General features: G+C 44.3%; 1 protein-coding gene across 2 annotated transcripts in view; it reads left to right on the top strand.

The window, feature by feature from the left end:
• The window catches only part of itprid1 (ITPR interacting domain containing 1), a 145,063-nt gene that overhangs the window by 99,684 nt on the left and 24,028 nt on the right, over window positions 1-21,351 (top strand). For both annotated transcript variants that reach the window (XM_067981380.1, XM_067981381.1), the window contains exons 14-15: window positions 5,723-5,850; window positions 20,054-20,165. In XM_067981380.1, the coding sequence (XP_067837481.1) occupies window positions 5,723-5,850; window positions 20,054-20,165 (240 nt within the window). The remainder of the gene's footprint in view (window positions 1-5,722; window positions 5,851-20,053; window positions 20,166-21,351) is intronic.

Consider the following 21,351-nt stretch of genomic DNA (forward strand, 5'->3'; position numbering starts at 1 on the left):
CAGTGCCTCTCTATCCTTTTTATAATATGGAGACCAGAGCTGTTCACAGTACTTCAAGTGTGGTCTAACCAAGGTTCTGTACAAGTTTAACATAACTTCCCTGCTTTTCAATTCTACCCCTCTAAAAATGATCCCCAAGTGCTTTGTTTGCTTTTTTTTATGGCCTCATTAACCTGCGTTGCTACTTTTAGTGATTTGTGTATCTGTACTCCCAGATCCCTCTGCTCCTCTACCCCATTTAGACTCTTACTGTCCAAGGATTATGTGGCCTCATTCTTCCTACCAAAATGTATCACCTCACACTTAACTATATTGAAATTCATTTGCCAATTGCACGCCCATTCTGTAAGTTTATTGATGGCTTCCTGTGTTTTGTCGCAGTCCTCCTCAGTATTAACTATACCCCCCAATTTGGTGTTGTCCTTGAATTTATGGCCCAACGATACTGATTCACCCACAGTATAAAAATCTTTGATTCTTCTTTCCCTCAAAACTTTTACAATTTTGAAATTAGATGATACTTCCCTTTAAAATGCTCTGTTCTGGTGAAAAAAGCCCCAATTTTTCTTTATAATTCTATCTTCGTATTCCTGGCATCATTTAATAAACTTTTTCTGTCCATTTTCTCATGGCTCTAATTTCCTTGCGTGAAGTGCCCAGAACTACACACAGAACTATTCCAACTGTGCCCTAACCAATATCTTGTACAAATCCAATATCACTTCCTTCCTTTTTATATTCATATATATATATATATATTCTTCCATATATAAAACCCAAAATCTCATTTGCTTTTATGACCAGAACTAGAATTTTCTTTAAGAAACCTCAGTCTGGCCCCTTTTTTATAAAGAAAAGCTGTAGATGTGTTTTAATCAAACTGACTCTGAGTAACTGCGCTTCACCTGAGAGTACCTGTGAAATTCTCCAATTGTTGAAATAGCTGCAATTACTATCTGGTTAGATAACTATCCCTTTATTTTCCAAATGTGTGTCTGCTGGAAGAGGCTGAACAGCATCACTACATAGTGGTCGAAGATGTCATGTGCTCAAGCCTGTAAGTAGTGGCTGGAAAGACATTGCAAATTCTGGAAAACTTGCAAATCAAGAGTAGAACTTTTCTCTGCTCTCTGTAAAGGACTCAGTTCATAGGATATTATTTTTTAATGTCGCCTCTATTGAAGAATTAATAAGGTTTCAAAATCAATACCTAAATTTATGGAAATAGAAGGCTATTTTAAGGCAAAACTGGAGCAATTAATTCCATGAATTTGCTAGTACATGAAATATAGCTCTATAAATTGTGCCATACGGTGTCCAAAATAGCCACAAAACATGACTTTGAACCCTCCTCATTGAAAAGGATTATAATTTGTAACTAGCTAAAAATAAATTACCCCCACTACTTTTTCTGAAAGATTCTACTCAACGCAACTAACATTCATATAGCACTTTTAAGGTAGCAAAACATCCAAAGGTGCTTCAGAAGAGAATGGGAAAATCAGATACAAAGGAAAAATTGGGAAAAGAGCTGAAGGCAAAGTCACAGAGGAAAAATTCAGGAGGCTTTTGAGGATGGGAAGAGATGTAGTATGTAAGAGGGTTTAGGAGGAGATTTCCAGAGAACAAGGCTATGCTGGCTGAAAATTCTATCACCAACAGTGCAGCAGGGAGAGGGATTGCATCTTAGTCCAGAGGGAGTAAACTGAGATATAGGGCTGGAGGAGGTTAGAGGCCGGATTTTTTTTTTTATTCGTTCATGGGATGTGGACGTCGCTGGCGAGGCCGGCATTTATTGCCCATCCCTAATTGCCCTTGAGAAGGTGGTGGTGAGCCGCCTTCTTGAACCGCCCCAGTCCGTGTCCGTAGAGGGATTTATAGATGAGGATAAGATTTTGAAATTAATGTTTTAGGGGATGGTCAGGGAGGGCAGAGAGTTGGGTGAGCGGTACTTGCAATAGATTGGGATCAGAGTTCTCGATGAGTTGGAGTTTGTACAGGGTAGAGTTCAGGAGGCCAGTGTTGTGAGCTGTTGGAGACAACAGATCCTGGGATTGATGAAGGCATTAGGTAGGGATGATGGTAGGCATTATTCCCTTCTGTGCTACCCTCTAATTATTACTGATGTTCACTATCTAGAACTACCCACACTTACAAAATATCTGGTCCCTTTGTACATGTCCTTTAGCAAACCAGGTTCCAAGAATTATGCCAGGTAATTATATTGTAGTTCTATCCTTCATGTGAAATCACCCTGATCAAGTGTAAATCATTAACCTTACTTTACCAAAATTTAAAAGGTTAGCAAAACATTAAAAGCTTCTGGTCTAAAGCTTTTGATGTTTAAGCAAATTAATATATCATTTTAAAAGTTGCATGAACAGTCAGCTTTTACAATGGCTACGCACTACTATTAATATTAAATTCTCATCCATCAGCTCAGCAGCGATGAGGAGGCCGAATGAATTTACTCCACTGTTATCAGTTCTGAACTAGCCTGGCCGCTTCAGCCATTTGTACCCCTTTCTGTGACAAGTCACTATTGACATTGTTTATCCAGTGCTTCCTTGGTGTTTCTTGGCTTCTTGTTCCATGTACCTCTGTATGCAGGGCCATGAAAGGTTTTCTGGCTGTTTCCATTCTTGAAGCATGTCCAAACCGTCACATTTGTCTTTCAGGATCTTCTGTATAAGGTTTCTTGTCCAAGCCATGTTCTTATTATATCATTCTTGATTCTTTGTATCCTGGACATTCCTAGTTCTCCTCTCAAACAACTAATTTCTGCTGTTAGCATCTTTTGCTCGTCAACTTTTCTCATGTTCCAACACTCAGGTCCGTATAATAATATGGGGATAACCATCGCTTCATAATTTTGTTAATAATTATATTAGTGGCTACTCACAGATCCTTGAGACTTTAAAACCTCGAGTGCACATGCTAAAATCGTACATGCGCCAAAGGGACCTTTCGCACAAGGTCTTGTGAAACTGTTCTACAAACTGCTGACCAGAGGCAGGTGGAAAGGCAACTTCAATTCAATTGATTTGAGCTCATGGATTAATCTTGTTGGATATACTATAATTCCAGATAAAATCTGTTAATCTTTAAAACTTGCATTACAATGAATTCCAACTCCGAATCCATGAAATGATCTCTCCAAGATCTGGCATGTTCTTGTGCATGAGAACATTTTAAATGAAGTAGAAACATAGTTGTCTATATAAGTAACTCCAGTAACTCTTTTATCCCTAGAACTTAATTGTGCACCACAATATAAGGAGTTGGGGTAGATCTTGACTTTGTTCGATAGCGTAGAACGTGTGATAATGAATCGCCAGCCTGTTTTACATCTCTCCCGATTTTTATTTCCATTAGTTTCAAAAATCGGGAGAGGTGTAAAACGGTCTGCTGACTCGCTACCACCCGTTTAACATTGTGCGATAATGTCAAGATCTACCCCGTTGTGTCATTGTTTTCAAGTGGCTGACCATGGGCATTGAGCTCCATTTCCTCTCTTCACCTTGCCCTGGAGTTCCTACCTATTAAAAAAAAATCCACGGCCCGTGCTATCACAGGATATGACAGCAATAATGACAGCCGGATCACTGAGCCTGACTGCCATCTGCTGCTCATTGCCCTGCAGATATTACATAGAATTGCATAGAATTTACAGCAAAGAAACAGGCCATTCAGCCCAACATTGCTCCGAAGAAGAACCAACACGCTGAGACTGGCAAGAGCATTGATTCATTTGGTATTTAAGTATAACCTTGCTATTTTGCTGTGTTGGTTGCTGAATTGATACCCATTTTATTTGCATTATCAGCATTGAACTGGAAATACTGGCAGATTGAATAGAATATGTAAATTTAGTTGCAAAATTCTCAGCAGAATGAAATTGCACTGGTGTACTTTCTTTTTAATATGACTAATGCAATATTGGGTATAACTGCAGCTTAAGTCATGGTGAGTTCATGTGCCACAGCGCTCCGATTGTGACCATCTCTTTTCATATGCCATACAGGAGGCTACTGGGACAAAAGCAGAAAATGATGGAAACACACAGCAGATCAGTCAGCCCCTGTGCAGAGAACAGACAAGTTTACAGAGCCTTCATTTTTCACCTGAAACATTAACTCGACCATTCCCTCCAAAGATGCTGTCTAATCTGCTGGGTATTTCCAACACTTTCTGTTTTTCTTTCAGATTTCCAACATCTGCAGCTTTTTGCTTCCATTGTGAGTCTATTGGGTTTTAGTCTTCACAGAAAAGCAGGCACTCATAAAAATCCTGAATTCCAATATAATGAACAATATACATATTCAGTCGTCTTGAAGCAGTGGCCTTGATCAGGGGCCTTTATACAGGGCTGCTTTTCAGTTGCATATTGTTTTTTGGTCAGTTTTTCCTGGGTGTCAGTTTTGTTATGAAGTTGTTTGCTAGCTTTTCCTGGTTTGGTAGATTGGCACATACGATTTTAAATCGTGACGCAGTCCTGAAATACCAAAAATATCTCGAACTAATTTAAAAAATAAAATAATTTATAAATCTTTTCCTGGTAGTTCCCTTCCCTGTCAGAGAACCATCTTTGTACCATTTCTGAGGCTCGGCACTGAGACACAATATTTTGTCACTCAGTCGCAGTTCCTACAACTCACTGCTGTTCCACTGAACCTGTGTGCTGCTGGGAGCTGGGATTGAGTGAGGAAACACTGCATGTGTCTGTTCCCAGCCTGCACAAACCCCATGAAAGTGGCAACTCTCATCAGTAGATCACATGTTTTTTGAAGGTAATTCAGAGACCAGGAAATACAATTTTGAAATGAATTCCTGTCTTAAAATTGCAATGCAATGAACTAAAACACCACAGAATTAGTTTGCATTTTAGTCACATTTATGATTCAAATTTGTAGTAGTACATTTTATGACTTAATGCTGTTGGCACAAAGCATTATGCGATGAGAGTTTGGCCACGGAAGACAGAGGGCCCGATTCCAGGATTTTGACCCAGCGACGATGAAGGAACGGCGATATATTTCCAAGTCGGGATGGTGTGTGACTTGGAGGGGAACGTGCAGGTGGTGCTGTTCCCATGTGCCTGCTGTTCTTGTCCTTCTAGGTGGTAAAGGTCGCGGGTTTGGGAGGTGCTGTTGAAGAAGCCATGGCAAGTTGCTGCAGTGCATCCTGTGGATGGTACACACTGCAGCCATGGTGCGCCAGTGGTGAAGGGAGTGAATGTTTAGGGTGGTAGATGGGGTGCCAATCAAGCGGGCTGCTTTGTCCTGGATGGTATTGAGCTTCTTGAGTGCTGTTGGAGCTGCACTCATCCAGGCAAGTGGAGAGTTCCCAACATACGAAGCTTTGTACTGGCATTGCTGAAACATTAAATTAACCGTGTATTAAAGGCCGCTGCTTACATTGGAAATAGATAGTTGCATGGAATTGCAGAGTGCAATCGGCCTTCAGGAATTTGAACTTGGTGCCGATGGGTCACAAGTTTGCTGAGACCACGGAATGCATTAACAGGCAAAAGGTAAAAAAAAACTTGAACAAAAGCATGACTGTCATGAGATCCAACAGGGGTAGGTGATACAGCTGAGCTTTGGGTTTATTTGCCATTCTACTGGTTGATCCAGTTAAGTACAGTTCATTCACCATTCCATTTCTGTAAGTTATAGTTACAATAATGTTCATCAGACTGTTTCCCCTTTTAAATTCCCAGCATGCCATACGAGAAATTGAGACCATGAAAAAATCTCTGCAGGGTTTTCGGAACAGATTGGTGGAGATAGAACAGGACATCATTGAACAGCAGGCTTCAGTCTACAATGTTCTAACTGAAGACGAGAGGTAGGTGTAAGTCGACATGAAGAATTGGAATATTAAGGGCACTGTCCTGCCAAGAAGAACTGTTTGGCAAAACTTTTGTTTGGGGAGAGGGAAGAGGCTTGGGCCTTTTTCATCGCCATAATGTTATGTACAATTATAACAATGATACACATAAATATAATTAATATAATTTCATTGTGTGCTTATAAACAAATGAAACACATGGTTTGTCGAACAGTTTTGTCATTAAAGGGTGGTGACACTTTAACTAGTTCTTTGTTCAGATTATATGATAAACTGAAAACCGAGTTCAACTGACTTCTAACTGTCCTCTGTACCCCAAGGTTATATTAGTGCTCCCAGAAGCAATGAACGGACAAATTGGAGATACTCACTATTATTCCCAATATGTGCTTTCATTACACCAAGCTCTGCATAAATTTTATATTACTGCCATCAACAACAACAACAACTTGCATTTATATAGTGCCTTTAATGTACTAAAACGTCCCAGGGCACTTCACAGGCACTTATCAAACAAAATCAAACAAAATTGAGCCACATAAAGAGATATTATGACAGGTGATCAAAAGCTTGGTCAAAGAGGTAGGTTTTAAGGAGCATCTTAAAGGAGGAGAGAGAAGTAGAGAGGCGGAGAAGTTTAGGGAGGGAATTCCAGAACTTTGGGCCGAGGGAGCTGAAGGCACAGCTGCAACGGTCATAGAGTCATAGAGTCATAGAGTTATACAGCACGGATAGAGGCCCTTCGGCCCATCGTGTCCGCGCCGGCCATCAAGCCCAGTCTAATCTAATCCCATATTCCAGCATTTGGTCCGTAGCCTTGTATGCTATGGCATTTCATGTGCTCATCCAAATGCTTCTTGAATGTTGTGAGGGTTCCTGCCTCTACAACCCTCCCAGGCAGTGAGTTCCAGACTCCAACCACCCTCTGGGTGAAAAAGTTCTTTCTCAAATCCCCTCTAAACCTCCCGCCTTTTACCTTGAATCTATGCCCCCTTGTTATAGAACCCTCAACGGAGGGAAAAAGCTCCTTAGTATCCATCCTATCTGTGCCCCTCATAATTTTGTACACCTCAATCATGTCCCCCCTCAGCCTCCTCTGCTCCAAGGAAAACAAACCCAATCTTCCCAGTCTCTCTTCATAGCTGAAGCGCTCCAGCCCTGGTAACATCCTGGTGAATCTCCTCTGCACCCTCTCCAAAGCGATCACATCCTTCCTGTAGTGCGGCGACCAGAACTGCACACAGTACTCCAGCTGTGGCCTAACCAGTGTTTTATACAGCTCCATCATAACCTCCTTGCTCTTATATTCTATGCCTTGGCTAATAAAGGCAAGTATCCCATATGCCTTCTTTACCACCTTATCTACCTGTTCTGCCGCCTTCAGGGATCTGTGAACTTGCACACCAAGATACCTCTGACCCTCTGTCTTGCCTAGGGTCTTCCCATTCATTGCGTATTCCCTTGCCTTGTTAGTCCCTCCAAAGTGCATCACCTCGCACTTTTCCGGGTTAAATTCCATTTGCCACTGTTCCGCCCATCTGACCAACCCATCTATATCGTCCTGCAGACTGAGGCTATCCTCCTCGCTATTTACCACCCTACCAATTTTTGTATCATCAGCGAACTTACTGATCATACCTTTTACATTCATATCCAAGTCGTTAACGTAGACCACAAACAGCAAGGGCCCCAGCACAGATCCCTGTGGTACCCCACTGGCCACAGGCTTCCAGTCACAAAAACAACCTTCGACCATCACCCTCTGCCTTCTGCCACTAAGCCAGTTTTGTATCCAAAGTGCCAAGGCACCCTGGACTCCATGGGCCCGTACCTTCTTGACCAGTCTCCTGTGCGGGACTTTATCGAAGGCCTTACTGAAATCCATGTATACCACATCCACTGCGTTACCCTCATCCACACGCCTAGTCACCCCCTCAAAAAATTCAATCAAATTAGTCAGACATGATCTTCCCTTGACAAAGCCATGTTGACTATCCCTGATTAATCCTTGCTTCTCCAATTGGAGACTAATTTTGTCCTTCAGAATTTTTTCCAATAATTTTCCTACCACTGATGTTAGGCTCACTGGCCTGTAGTTCCCCGATTTTTCCCTACTCCCCTTCTTGAATAATGGTACTACATTAGCGGTTCTCCAGTCCTCTGGCACATTCCCTGTGGCCAGAGAGGTTCTGAATATATGTGTTAGAGCCCCCGCAATCTCCTCCTTTGCCTCACACAGTAGCCTGGGATACATTTCGTCCGGGCCTGGGGATTTATCCATTTTTAGGCCTGCTAAAACCGCCAATACCTCCTCCTGCTCGATGTTAATATGTTCGAGTATATCACAGTCCCCCTGTCATATTTCTATGTCTACGTCGTCCTTCTCCATAGTGAAAACAGATGCAAAAAATTCATTTAGAACCCCTCCTACATCTTCCGGCTCCACACACAGATTGCCATTTTTGTCCCTAATGGGCCCTATTTTTTCCCTAGTTATCCTCTTACCCTTAATATACTTATAAAACATCTTAGGATTTTCCTTTATTTTGCTCGCCAGAGTTTTTTCATGGCCCCTCCTTGATCTCCTAATTTCCTTTTTAAGTACCCCCCTGCACTTTTTGTACTCCTCTTGGGCTTCCTCCGTCCTTAGCCTTTTGTATCTGCCAAAAGCCCTCCTTTTTTTCCTAATCCATTCTCGTATATCCCCTGACATCCAAGGTTCCCTGGAGTTCTTGGAACCACCCTTGACCTTTACGGGAACATGTTGCCATTGTATGGTCTCAATCTCCCTTCTGAAAGACTCCCATTGCTCCGATGCGGATTTTCCTACAAGCAGCTGATCCCAGTCCATTTTGGCCAGATCCTGCCTTATCCTATTAAAATCGGCCTTCCCCCAATTTAGAACCTTTATTTCCGGCCCCTCCCTGTCCTTTTCCATGACCACCTTAAATCTCACTGAATTATGGTCACTGTCACCAAAGTGCTCACCTACTAGCACTTCTTCCACTTGGCCGGCCACATTCCCTAGAATTAGGTCCAGTACCGCCCCTCTCTTGTAGGACTTTCTACATGCTGGCTCAAAAAGCTCTCCTGGATGCACGTTAAGAATTTTGTACCCTCTAAGCATTTTACACTCTGAGTATCCCAGTTAATATTGGGGAAGTTGAAATCCCCCACTATTATTACCCTATTATTTGCACAATTTTCTGAGATTTGCCTACATATCTGTTCCTCTATCTCCCCCTGACTGTTTGGGGGTCTATAGTACACTCCCATCAAAGTGCTTGCCCCCTTTTTGTTTTTAAGCTCCACCCATATGGCCTCATTTGAGGAAACTGCTAATATATCATCTCTCCTTATGGCAGTAATTGATTCTTTAATTAATATTGCGACCCCCCCTCTTATACCTCCCCCTCTGTCTCGCCTGAAGATTCTGTACCCCGGAATATTGAGCTGCCAGTCTTGCCCCTCCCTCAACCATGTCTCTGTGACAGCAACAATGTCATACTCCCATGTGTTTATCAACACCTTCAGTTCATCCACCTTATTTGCAAGACTCCTTGCATTAAAATAGATTCCATCCAGCCTTGCTCTTACATATTTGCCCTGTCTTCCAAGCTGACTTGTTTTTTTTCTCAATATTTGGCTGCACATCACCCCCTATTGTAGCTCCACTCTGTATCCCATCCCCCTGCCAAGTTAGTTTAAACCCCCCCCAACAGTGCTAGCAAACCTCCCCGCAAGGATATTTGTCCCGCTCTGGTTCAGATGCAACCCGTCCGACTTGTACAAGTCCCACCTTCCCCAGAAGCAGGCCCAGTGATCCAGGAAACTGAAACCCTCCCTCCTGCACCAACTCTTTAGCCACGCATTCATCTGTTCTATCCTCCTATTTCTATACTCACTAGCCCGTGGCACTGGGAGTAATCCAGAGATTACAACCGTTGAGGTCCTGCTCTTTAATCTGCTACCTAGCTCCCTAAATTCTTGATGCAGGACCTCATCTCCCTTCCTACCTATGTCGTTGGTCCCAATGTGGACCACGACCTCTGCCTGCTCACCCTCCCCCTTGAGAATGCCCTGAAGCCGCTCAGTGACATCCATGACCCTGGCACCAGGGAGGCAACAAACCATCCTGGAGTCACGTTTACGGCCACTGAAACGCCTGTCTGTTCCCCTTACGATAGAATCCCCTACCTCTATAGCTCTTCCACTCTTTTTCCTCCCAGCCTGTGCAGAAGAGCTACCCCTGGTGCCAGGAAGTTGGCTGCTGCTGCCTTCCCCTGATAAGTCATCCCCCTCAACAATATCCAAAACGGTATATTTGTTTGAGAGGGGGACGGCCACAGAGGACCCCTGCACTGCCTGCCTGCTCCTCTTACTCTGCCTGGAGGTCACCCACTTACTTCCTGCCTGTACAACCTTTACCTGCGGTGTGACCATCTCACTAAACGTGCTATCCACGACGTTTTCAGCATCGCGAATGCTCCATAATGAATCCATCCGCAGCTCCAGTGCCGCAATGCGGTTTGTCAGTAGCTGCAGCTGGATACATTTCCCGCACACATGGTCGTCAGGGACACCGGAAGGATCCCTGATTTCCCACATAGAGCAGGAAGAGCATAACACGAGGCTGGGCTGTCCTGACATGACTTACCCTTTAACTAATTAATTCAAATTAAATGAATCCCACCAATTTCACTTCAATTAAAAGGTATACTCAAGGGCCCTTGCTGAACTGCAGTCCCCCACTACACAACAGGGACCCAAGAATCCACAAACTCTAACCTTAGACAAATTCAGCAGGAAAATACTCACCAACCAATCACTTACCTCTTCCTTGGTGACGTCCCACTTTGGATTACTTTTTGCTTCTTATTTATCTTAGGTCCAGGAGTTAAGTCGCTGAAAACAAAATATAAAAACGAACCGACCCTTTATATTCCCTCTACCCCCCAAAAGGTTAGAGGAGGTGGGAGGGTGGGAGTCACTACTAGTGTAGTGTCTCGGGTTTAGCAACCGCTCCACCTATATACGGGTACCAATGAATTGGCCCCGCCCCCTGCCTTTGAAAAAGCCGCGAAGCTCCTTCCCCGCTGGGGAAAAAGACTCACGTAGGTGAGTTTAATTACTCACCTCAGGCCTCCGCTGCTCCCTTTATCGACTCGCCAATCACCTACCCGCTGTCCTGTGACGTCAATCCTTGTTTTTTTCACCGATTGCCTCTCTGCAGGTAGGCCCTCGAGCCTTTAGTAGTCTCCGAGTCCCGCGCTCTCTCCTAGGTCCGCTCCCGCCTGTAGCTCCGCTCCGGTGGAGTGAAGGAAATCAGGAATGTGCAAATGGCCAGAATTGGAGGAGTGCAGAGATCTAGGAGGGTTGTAGGGCTGAAGGAGGTTACAGAGATAGGGAGGGGCCAGGCCAAGGAGGGATTTGAAAACAAGAATGAGAATTTTAAAATCAAGGCGTTCCCAGACCGGGAGCCAATGTAGGTCAGTGAGCACAGGGGTGATGGGATACAGATAGCAGAGTTTTGGATGAGTTGAAGTTTGCAGAGGGTGGGAGATGGGAGGCTGGCCAGGAGAGCATTGGAATAGTCGAATCTGGAGGTAACAAAGGCATGTATGAGGGTTTCAGTAACCAATGAGCTAAGGCAGGGGTGGAGACGGGAGATATTACGGAGGTGGAAGTAGGAGTTCTTGGTGATGGAGTCAGAGACTTTTTTCCCTGGAGAGTAGGAGGTTTCGGGGTGATCTTATAGAAGTCTATAAAATAATGAGGGGCATAGATAAGGTTGATAGTCAAAATCTTTTCCCAAAGGTCGGGGAGTCTATAACGAGGGGGCATAGGTTTAAGGTGAGAGGGGAGAGATACAAAAGGGTCCAGAGGGGCAATTTTTTCACTCAAAGGGTGGTGAGTGTCTGGAACGAGCTGCCAGAGGCAGTAGTAGAGGCGGGTACAATTTTGTCTTTTAAAAAGCATTTGGACAGTTACATGGGTAAGATGGGTATAGAGGGATATGAGCCAAGTGCAGGCAATTGGGACTAGCTTAGTGGTATAAACTGGGCGACATGGACATGTTGGGCCGAAGGGCCTGTTTCCATGTTGTAAACTTCTATGATTCTATGATTCTAAGCTCAGCCCAGGGTCAGATAGAATGCTGAGGTTGTGAATGGCCTGGTTCAGCCTCAGACAGTGGCCAGTGAAGCGGATGGAGTCGATGGCTAGGGAACGGAGTCTGTGGCGGGGACTGAAGATAATGGCTTCGTTCTTCCCAATATTTAATTGGACTAAATTTCTGCTCATCCAATCCTGGATGTCGGACAAGCAACATGACAAATCAAAGGCAGTGGAGGGGGTCAAGAGAGGCGGTGGTGAGGTAGAGCTGGGTGTCATCAGCGTACATGTGGAACCTGACATTGTGTTTTCGAATGATGTCACCGGGATGAGAAATTGGAGCGTTTCAAACCTTAGCTGTAACGACACTGCTCAGCATTGGACCTTCCAATGGCCATCCTGGATGTGGAGGAGGAAGAGGAATTCAGGCAGAGGGAAGAGAGGCAGTTGGGTTTGGCACCTACTCAGACTCCGCCCAGGTGCCAGGTAATCAGACCCAGGAATCCCGACTGGAGGATGTCTGAGAAGACTTGCATTTGTTGTCTATGCTTCACGAGGGCAGCTATCACAATTACACTGTCTAATGGAACGCTACGTCCAGACAAGATCCACCACAGGGATAGTGAAAATCACCATGACATTGAATTTTTGCACAACTGGCTTCTTTCAAGTTGCCACTGATTACATTTGCCACATTCGTCAGTCTTCATTGCAACAATGCATCCAGCAGGTGATGGAGGAAACACTTTTGTCCATTGGAAAGGAGGCAACAGCTCGAGAGGGCAAAGCACTTTTTCTAGGTAGCAGGCTTCCCTAAAGTATAGGGCCTCATTGATGGGACTCGTGTATCCAGGAATAGTATAACCCTGATGAATTTGCGATACTCCAGCTGCAACCATGCAGCCTTCAGCTTGTGGCAACCCACCATGCCATCACTATTTGAAGGAGCTGTTAGGCTGGACAGCTGGTTGTTGGACAGCAGGGATACTCACTCAAGCCATGGTTTATAACTATGTTTAGAGCCTCCTCCCGAACAGGGTCAGAACAGAATACAATAAAACTAAGGCCTCCGACCGAATTCTGGTAGAACATACAATTGGCCGGTTGAAGCAGAAAACAAATCGAGAGATGGAAGGTAATGTTCTACAGTGTTCAGAAGGTGTCTAAAATTATCTGCTGTATCCTGCATAATTTTGCAATCCAAACAGGGGAAACTCTTCAGTCAGAAGACAAGGAAGTTTAGCCCAGACAAAGGAAGAAGAAGAGGAGGTGATGGAAGAGGATGAAGAGGATAAGGAGGAGATGAAGAGCCGGAAATTGGTGAAGCTGATGTGCAGCCAGGAAGATTTGAATTGATGGATAGGACTTTCACTTAAAATCTGTAAATGTGCCTCTGCATGAACTGCCCTCCATACCACACTGGCCCTGTGAACAACATGCTCTGCTTAATCACTGCTGCCTGATCTACCATTCCTGCCTGGGGCCAACATTAATATGTCCCTTCTGACAATAACTCTACACAGTACATTTCCCTAAGAGGGTGCAACCAGCTATTTAATTTCTGTGTCTGTGTCAATAATTACTTCCCCCGTGATTGCTGTTGACAGCATACGGTGTGTGTCATCCAGCACCCAATCTTGTGCTCCATCTGACCTCAGAGGGAGGATTAAGCTTTATTACAGCCTGCTGTCCCTCAATGGGCGACTCTTCATATGTCTGGGATGCTGTAACTTTTTGTGCTGGGTCATGAGATGGCCCAGCACCTGCCATTGCTTCAAGCCTCTGAGGAGGTTGGGTGGATTGAGTATTATTTGTCGAGCAATCTGTCTGAACTGTGCCTCCTCCTGCCATGCCCCTTGCAAATGACCAGGTAGAGAGTGAAGTCCACTATAAATGTTCTCTCAAGTTTATCCCACGATTTCTTAAAGCCAGAAGAAGTGAGAACCACCTGTAACCTGGATCCTCAGGTCCCAACACGATTAGTCTCAATGATGGCCAGCACAACTGCATCTTTGTTTTTCCCCACTGTCCTCAAGGGGGGCTCCTCTTCAGATAGATGTGGAGTTGCCACTGGCTCCATGGGGGACTGCAGGTTTCCATAAGCCTCTCACAAGCCTGCGCAGTTGACAGAGCTACATTTCTGTATGCCATTCCATAGGAAGAGCTCTGAAAATTCTCAAGAGATATGAAACGATCTACTCATTCCCCAGTGTCCTGCTGTATGCAGACCCCATTTGGTATAAATCCCTGGACCCCGCAGCATGGGGACATCTGGCCTTAGCCTGCTCATCTCCTCAATGCTTCTCCTCTGCTGCGCTCCACTTGCTGTGTGCTTCACCAGTTGCTACCTCCTGACCCTCTCTTTCTGACTCACTCAAGGTGAGCTGGTGCTCGGGCAATGAGCGCTCATGAGATGGCCGAGTTTCCTCTCTGTCTCTGATGTCAGGGATATCATTTTGGGAGGCTGCTGCACACAGAGAAACTTGGGTTAGCATGGGTCATGCAGGATATGATTCTGCATTAAATAGCAAGGCCAATACAGTGCCATACTGCAAGTTCTGGAATTCCCTCCCTAAATCTTTCCTCCTCTCTACCTCTCTCTCCTCCTTTAAGACGCTCCTTAAAACCTACCTCTTCGGCCAAGCTTTGTCACCTGTCCTAATGTCTCCCTCTTTGGTTCGGTGTCAATTTTTTTTTTCTTATTACACTCCTGTGAAGTGCCTTGGGACGTTTTCCTACATTAAAAGCACTATATAAATGTAAATTGTTGTTGTAGACAGAGGTGACGACATGTTACTGAGTGAATGAGCTTGGAAGGCAAACAAGTTCCAGCTAAAGCATTCCAGACATAATAGTTTGGAGACACAAGACGTGAGAGTTATACCAGTGATTTTCATGCTCCATTGGTGACATTTCATGCCTGCTTTCATTTCATTTCAGTTTGTGAAACATCCTTGGCATCTTCCTCAGCCCAGACAATTACTTCCTCATCTGCTCCCACAAGCTATGGGTGTGGGAGATTCAGTTCACTGGGCAACCTCCAGCTAGCTGAGTTGTACATTTGCTCTGAGAGGAGGGTTACCCTCTACCACAAAAATGGAGACTCTCCTCTTTCCCACCTCTTCAAGTAAAACATGCAATGTCTCCTCATTAAAAGGGAAAGTTCTGGCATCTGACAGGCAGGATAGTGAGTAAAGAGCAGCAGACCTTTAAAAGCTGCCGCTATCCTTATTCCCGACGTACCTGAGACTACAACACTCCCTGTACACAAGAACATTGCACAGGGAGCGCATATAATTATCTAACCATATCAAATTCAGTGGATTGAACTCTCCTGTCCCTTCTACAGTGCCAAGAATTGACTGGCCCCTCATTGACAGTTACTGTAGAACCAGAAATTGCATGCCTCCCATGAAAACAAACAAACAAAATAAAACAACTTGCATTTATATAGCACCTTTAATGTAGAGAAATGTCCCAAGGAGCTTCACAGATTCATAAGGTAAAAAATGGACAACAAACCAAATAAGATATTTGGAGGGTGACAAAAACTTGTTCAAAGAGGTGGGTTTTAAGGACGGTCTGACAGGAGGAGAGAGAGATGAAGGGGTTAGAGGGAATTCCAGAGCATAGGGCCATGGCAACTAAAGGCACAACCACTAATGGTGGGTCAAAGGATAGGAGGATGCAAACGATGCCAGAGTTATAGGAATGGAGAGTTTGGGTTGGGGGTGGAGGTTGTAGCACTGGTGGAGCACAGGAGGCTCCAGAGGTTGGGTGGGGCTAGACCATGGAGAGACAAACACAAGGATAAGAATTTTAATTTGTAGGGACAATGTAGACCAATGGGGATAGGAATGATCGGTGAGCAGGAATTGGTGCAGGATAGGAAATGAACAGCAGGGATTGGATGAGATGAAGTTTATGGATGGTTGAGGATGGGAGGCCAGCTGGGAAAGTGTATTGAAATAGTCAAGCCTGGAGGTGACAGTCATAGATGAGGGCTTCATTAGCTGAGAGAAGAGTGGCAGTGGGTGATGTTACGGAGGTGGACGTAGCCTGTCTTTATGATAGAGAGGTGGAGTCGGAAGCTCAGCTCGGGTTCGAATAGGATGGTGATGTTGCAAGCAGTCTGGATTAGACTGAGACAATGGCCAGAGAGGTCGATGAAGTCGGTGGCGAGGGTATGGAGTTTGTAGTGGGGGCTGAAAGAGATGGCTTCAGTGTTCCCAATGTTTAATTGTATGAAATTGTGGTTCAAAGACTGGATAATGGACAAGATGTCTGACAACACAGAGACACAGGAGGGACCGGAAGAGGTAGTTTTAAGGTAGAATTGTATATCATCAGTGTAGATGTGAAAGTTAGCCCCGTGCCTGCGGATGATGTTGCCAAGGGGCAGCACGTAGATGAGGAAGAGGTGGGAGCCAAGGATAGATCCTTGGGAGACTCCCAAGATGATAGTGCGGGGATGGGAACAGAAGCCATTCCTATAGATGCTCTGACCATGAACGGATAGGTAAGAGTGGAAGCACGTGAAGGCAGTACCACTGAGGTATGCAACAGAGGAGAGGATTTGGAGGAGAATGGTGTGGTCAAGCATGTAAAAGGCTGCAGAGAGGTTAAGGTTGATGAGAAGGGATAGTGCACCATGGCCAATGTCATGGAGGATGCGACTTTGGTGCTGTGGGAGGGGCAGAAATCAGATTTAAGAGATTCTAACAGGACGTTGTGGAGAGATGGGCGAGCATCTGGGAGGCAGCAACACAGTCAAGGACTTTGGAGCAGAAATAGAAGTTGGAGATGGGTGGCAGTTGCAAGGACAGAGGGGTGAAGGGTTTTGAGGAGGGGGTGATAATGGCAGTTTTGAAAGGCGGGGGTAGTACGTGAGGAGAAGGAATAATTTACAATATCGTCTAGCATGGGAGCCATCAGTAGGAATGGATTCAAGGGAACAGTCGGTGGGTAATAAGCTTGGAGAGGGCATGGGGAGATGGCAGAAAAACTAGATAGAGAGCTTTAAGGTTAAGATAAGTGATGGGCCTGGGTGGGAGAAGCAGATGCATCTGAACGGATGGCCTATATTTTGGTGATAAAAGAAGGTCACGAGTTCCTCGCACTAGATTTTAGAAGTAAAGGGGCAGGGGAAAGAAATTAAGGAGGTGGTTAGTAGTGGGGAAAAGAAGCCAGGAATTAATTTTGCTCTCCAGTATGATCCTAGAGCAATGCTCAGTTTCGGTAGAGGAAAGTGAGGCCAGTAGCCAAAACTCAACACAATATTGCCTTTGGTGTGAATCTCGTGCGACAAATGGCAAATACTCACCGTGGTAATGGGCAAACTTTAGGGATAAAGAAAATACATCCTAACGAGAATATTTTGTTTCTTTGAATATGAGCACTTGATATCTGATTTCAGCCAAGGGAATCTGGCAAATTAACCCAAACTGGCCAAATTTAAGTCGCTTCTAGTTGTGCATCAATATATTTTTGTGGTTTGGGTGGCAAAAATCCACTTGGTGTATCTTTAAATATGGTTAGAATAAGTTGTTTCACCTTATAGTTAAATGCCCTTGCGATGTATGCTAGTACTTGATTAGTTTTGACTGATAACACCTTCACATACTGGAACGTTTCAATGAATGATCAATAATCACATCCAAATTTGTTCTTTTTTTGCTAAATGGAGACCCCTTCATCAGATGGAAGTTGTTTCCCATTCCATAAGAACATAAGAAATAGGAGCAGGAATAGGCCACACGGCCCCTCGAGCCTGCTCCACCATTCAATAGGATCATGGCTGATCTTCGACCTCAACTCCACTTTCCCACCCAATCGCATATCCCTTGATTTCCTTAGAGTGCAAAAATCTATCAATCTCAGTCATGCATATGCATTACCTTATATTTCTCTGAAAGAATGAAAGAACTTGCATTTATATAGTGCCTTTTATGGCCTTGGGACATCCCAAAGCGCTTTACAGCCAATTTACAGTACTGTTGTAATGTAGGAAATGAGGCAGCCAATTTGCGCACAGCAAGATCCTACAAACAGCAGTGAGATAATGACAAGATAATCTCTTTTTTTTAGTGATGTTTAAGCAGAAGCTAGATAAGTAAGGAGGGAGAAAGGAATAGAAGGATATGTTGATAGGGGAGATGAATTAAATAAAGTGGGAGGAGGCATGTAGCTGTTGGGCCGAATGGCTTGTTTCTGTGCTGTAAATTCAATGTAATGCTGGTTGAGGGATAAATATTGGCCAGGACTCTTCTTCGAAAAAGTGCCATGGGATCTTTTACATCCACCTGAGATGGCAGATAGGGCCTCAGTTTAACTTCTCATCTGAAAGACGGTACCTTTGACAGTGCAGCACTCCCTCAATACTGCACTGAAGTGTAAACCTAGATTCTGACCCAGAGCTGAGAGTGTTACCACTGAGCTAAGGCTGAAATCTATCTATCATTCGTTAGACCATCTGCTTAATTGATCTGAATCTCTTCTTTTGCTAATCTTCCTTAATTTTCATACTTCATCTTTTCTGAAGGCATTAACTCTTTGCTGGGGTACAGCTGCCCAAAGGTTTCTTGCCAAAGTTGCCATTCTTCAAATGTGAGGCAGCCCAAGGAGTATAAGCAGGCTAAGCAACTGCTGAGCCTAACCCTGTTCTCACTGTGCGATGTCATCGCACATGCACTGCCAGCAGCCATCACTGGACAATGATCAGAGGGGTAAATCCTGGCTGATTTTCCTCTACTAAACCTGGGTTTCTGAAGCCCATTGTAAAACCCTTACCACCAACCCTGTCTGAGAGCAGCCAACTCAGCACAGAACGGGGACTGATGCTGGGGCCCTTCTGGTCTGTATGGCTCAACCACTCTCTGCTTTCCCCCCCTGGCCCATCTCTGCTCAGATCTCTTCAAATGCTGTTTATCTTTCTTATGATTGGCACCTGGACACATAACTTAGTATCAGGAAATATTCTAATACTACAAGGAGTTCTCTCTTCCAATTTATTTGTGCATAGTAAACTCAGAACAGATACCACAAATTTCTACTCATAATTGACCTCCAAAGACTGCCTTTTTCATTTATAATCACTCTTGCTTCCTATCACCAATCCAGTTTTTAATCCCAGTATTAATTATGTCATTAATTGCATGAACCTTTAGTTACTCCTCAAAGAATTCCAGCAGCCTAGTGAAGCATGTCCTGATGGATCCAAATCCTTGGTGACTGCTCCTTTTGGCCTTTATGTCTCTAGATGAGCATTGGTAATGTCCTATGTAGTCTCAAGTGTTTCCTTCTTAACAGATGTTAGGCTAACTGATCTCTAAACTCCAGGTTTATAGAGTCTTAGTCATAGAGTCATAGAGTTATACAGCACGGATAGAGGCCCACAGCCTGCATCTTGGACCCACTGCCCCAATGTACCATTTTCCCACGCAACCCGCAATTAATGTCTGATTATGAGCAGTTTCGTACTCTGGATTCGTTTTTAAACGCAACTGAATTAATTATTCTTCTAGCAAACATGGAGAGGAGGCTTTCATCTCATTATTCCGGGCTGGATTCACGATGGCTTAGAGATGAAGAGTTCCCCGCTTTACAAGTACCAGTATTGGAGATGTGCATATTTGGTGGGGCATCATGTAAATATTCTTACTAGTGAGGTGGCTATTTTACTGGATTAGCAATCCAGAGGTTGTGAGATCAAATCCAACCATGGCAATTGTAAAGTCGAATTCAATAAATCTGGTAATTTGTGGCTAGCACCAGAAAAAATTACCACAAAAGCTGCCGTTGTCGTTAGAAAGCCAACTGGTTCACTAATGTCCTTCAGGGAAAGGAATCTGCCACCCCTACCCTGTTTGGCCTATACCTAACTAGTCCCACACTTTGTGGTTGACTCTTAATGCCTTCTGAGGTGGTCTAGCAAACCATTCAGTTGCCAAGGTAACTAGTTAGAGGAAATAAATGCAGCCTTGCCAGTGTCAGCCACCTCTCAAGTACGAATTTTTAAAAATTGTGCTTAATGTAATATTGGCCATAGTAACTTGTGTTTATTTAATCAGTATTTGTGTTGTGACAGAGAGGATGTGAAACGACTGCAGACACTCCGACGAGCAGTGCGTCAAGAAGTCGCAGAGATGGAGGTTCAGCTAGAGGATTGGACTCGGCAAGTCGGAGAAGGAATGAGAATGGTGAGATTAATATAAAAGGAAGCCAGCATCAACACGTTTCACTCAATGACAAAACTTACCAGCTCCAAACAATTCACATTTGGCCACGCCTTTGAGCTGTTGCATACTTAGTTTATAGGAGATGGAGTGCTGAAAGCAGTCCAGATTCCTGGGAGTATATAATGCAAAATGGGAGTGAATTAAATCAGAACATTCAGGTCAAATTTCGTGATCATTTTTCTCATAATTTTCTGAGAAATTTGAATGATTATTATCAAGGGAAATTTCGATGATTGGATTAATTGTTCTTTCAGCATTTTTCTATCTAAAAGAATTACAGTACATTTCAGCATTAATTGGGATCTGAGGGCTGATTCTTTGAATGGGGGAAGAGGTCCCAGTGAGGAGTGGAGCTCGCAGGGAAGCTCTTGTTGGGAAATTGGACCTGAGATTTCCTGTCAAGCGTTCCCTGTGAGTGCCAATCCTCCCTGGGACCACCCAAATTGGGAATCAACCTTCCTTTCTCTACCCAGTAATATAAACTTGGAAATTAAGTTGTCTGACATTAGTAAACCCTCCATCTACTATTTAAACTGAAGCATTACAACCTAAAATAGTGAGCAAAAGAAATTTGATGTAAATATGTTAAACATTCAAACAATATTGCACAGTGCAGTTTCCACATTATAGGCTGAATTTTAAGGCCTCTTGCCCAGTGGAAATGGAGTGGTAGCGACCTGAACTTACCATCCTGTTACCGCCATTTTGGTGGTTGTCACCATTTTGCTGGGGTCCCCCGAGTAGGAGAGCTGAGCAACCACCTGAAGAGGAAGCCCAGCTGATTACATCATTAAATCGGGTCCTATGACGGCAATTTTTAGGCTGAACTGGGTGGAGCATGCGCCATGCATGAAAAGCAAGTCCCTCTTCATTTCTGTGGAGCTGGAAGCAGCAGGAGTGCTTCTCTTGGCCCCAGAAACCCAGGCTGAGCAGCTGCTGCTCCACCTGCCCCCCCACCCCCACCATTTGGATTACTATGGCGAAAATATTCATGGAAAATCCAGGCCAATGTCAATTATTCCTCTTTGCCCAGTCAGAGTGCGTAAGTGGGTTCAGAACAATCGAACTGCTGCTCAAGATGCTCAGCCTTTCTCTTTCCTTCATTTATTGCCCATCCCTAATTGCCCTTGAGAAGGTGGTGGTGAGC

Source organism: Heptranchias perlo, chromosome 3 (genome assembly GCF_035084215.1).
Source record: "Heptranchias perlo isolate sHepPer1 chromosome 3, sHepPer1.hap1, whole genome shotgun sequence".
NCBI lineage: Eukaryota > Metazoa > Chordata > Chondrichthyes > Hexanchiformes > Hexanchidae > Heptranchias > Heptranchias perlo.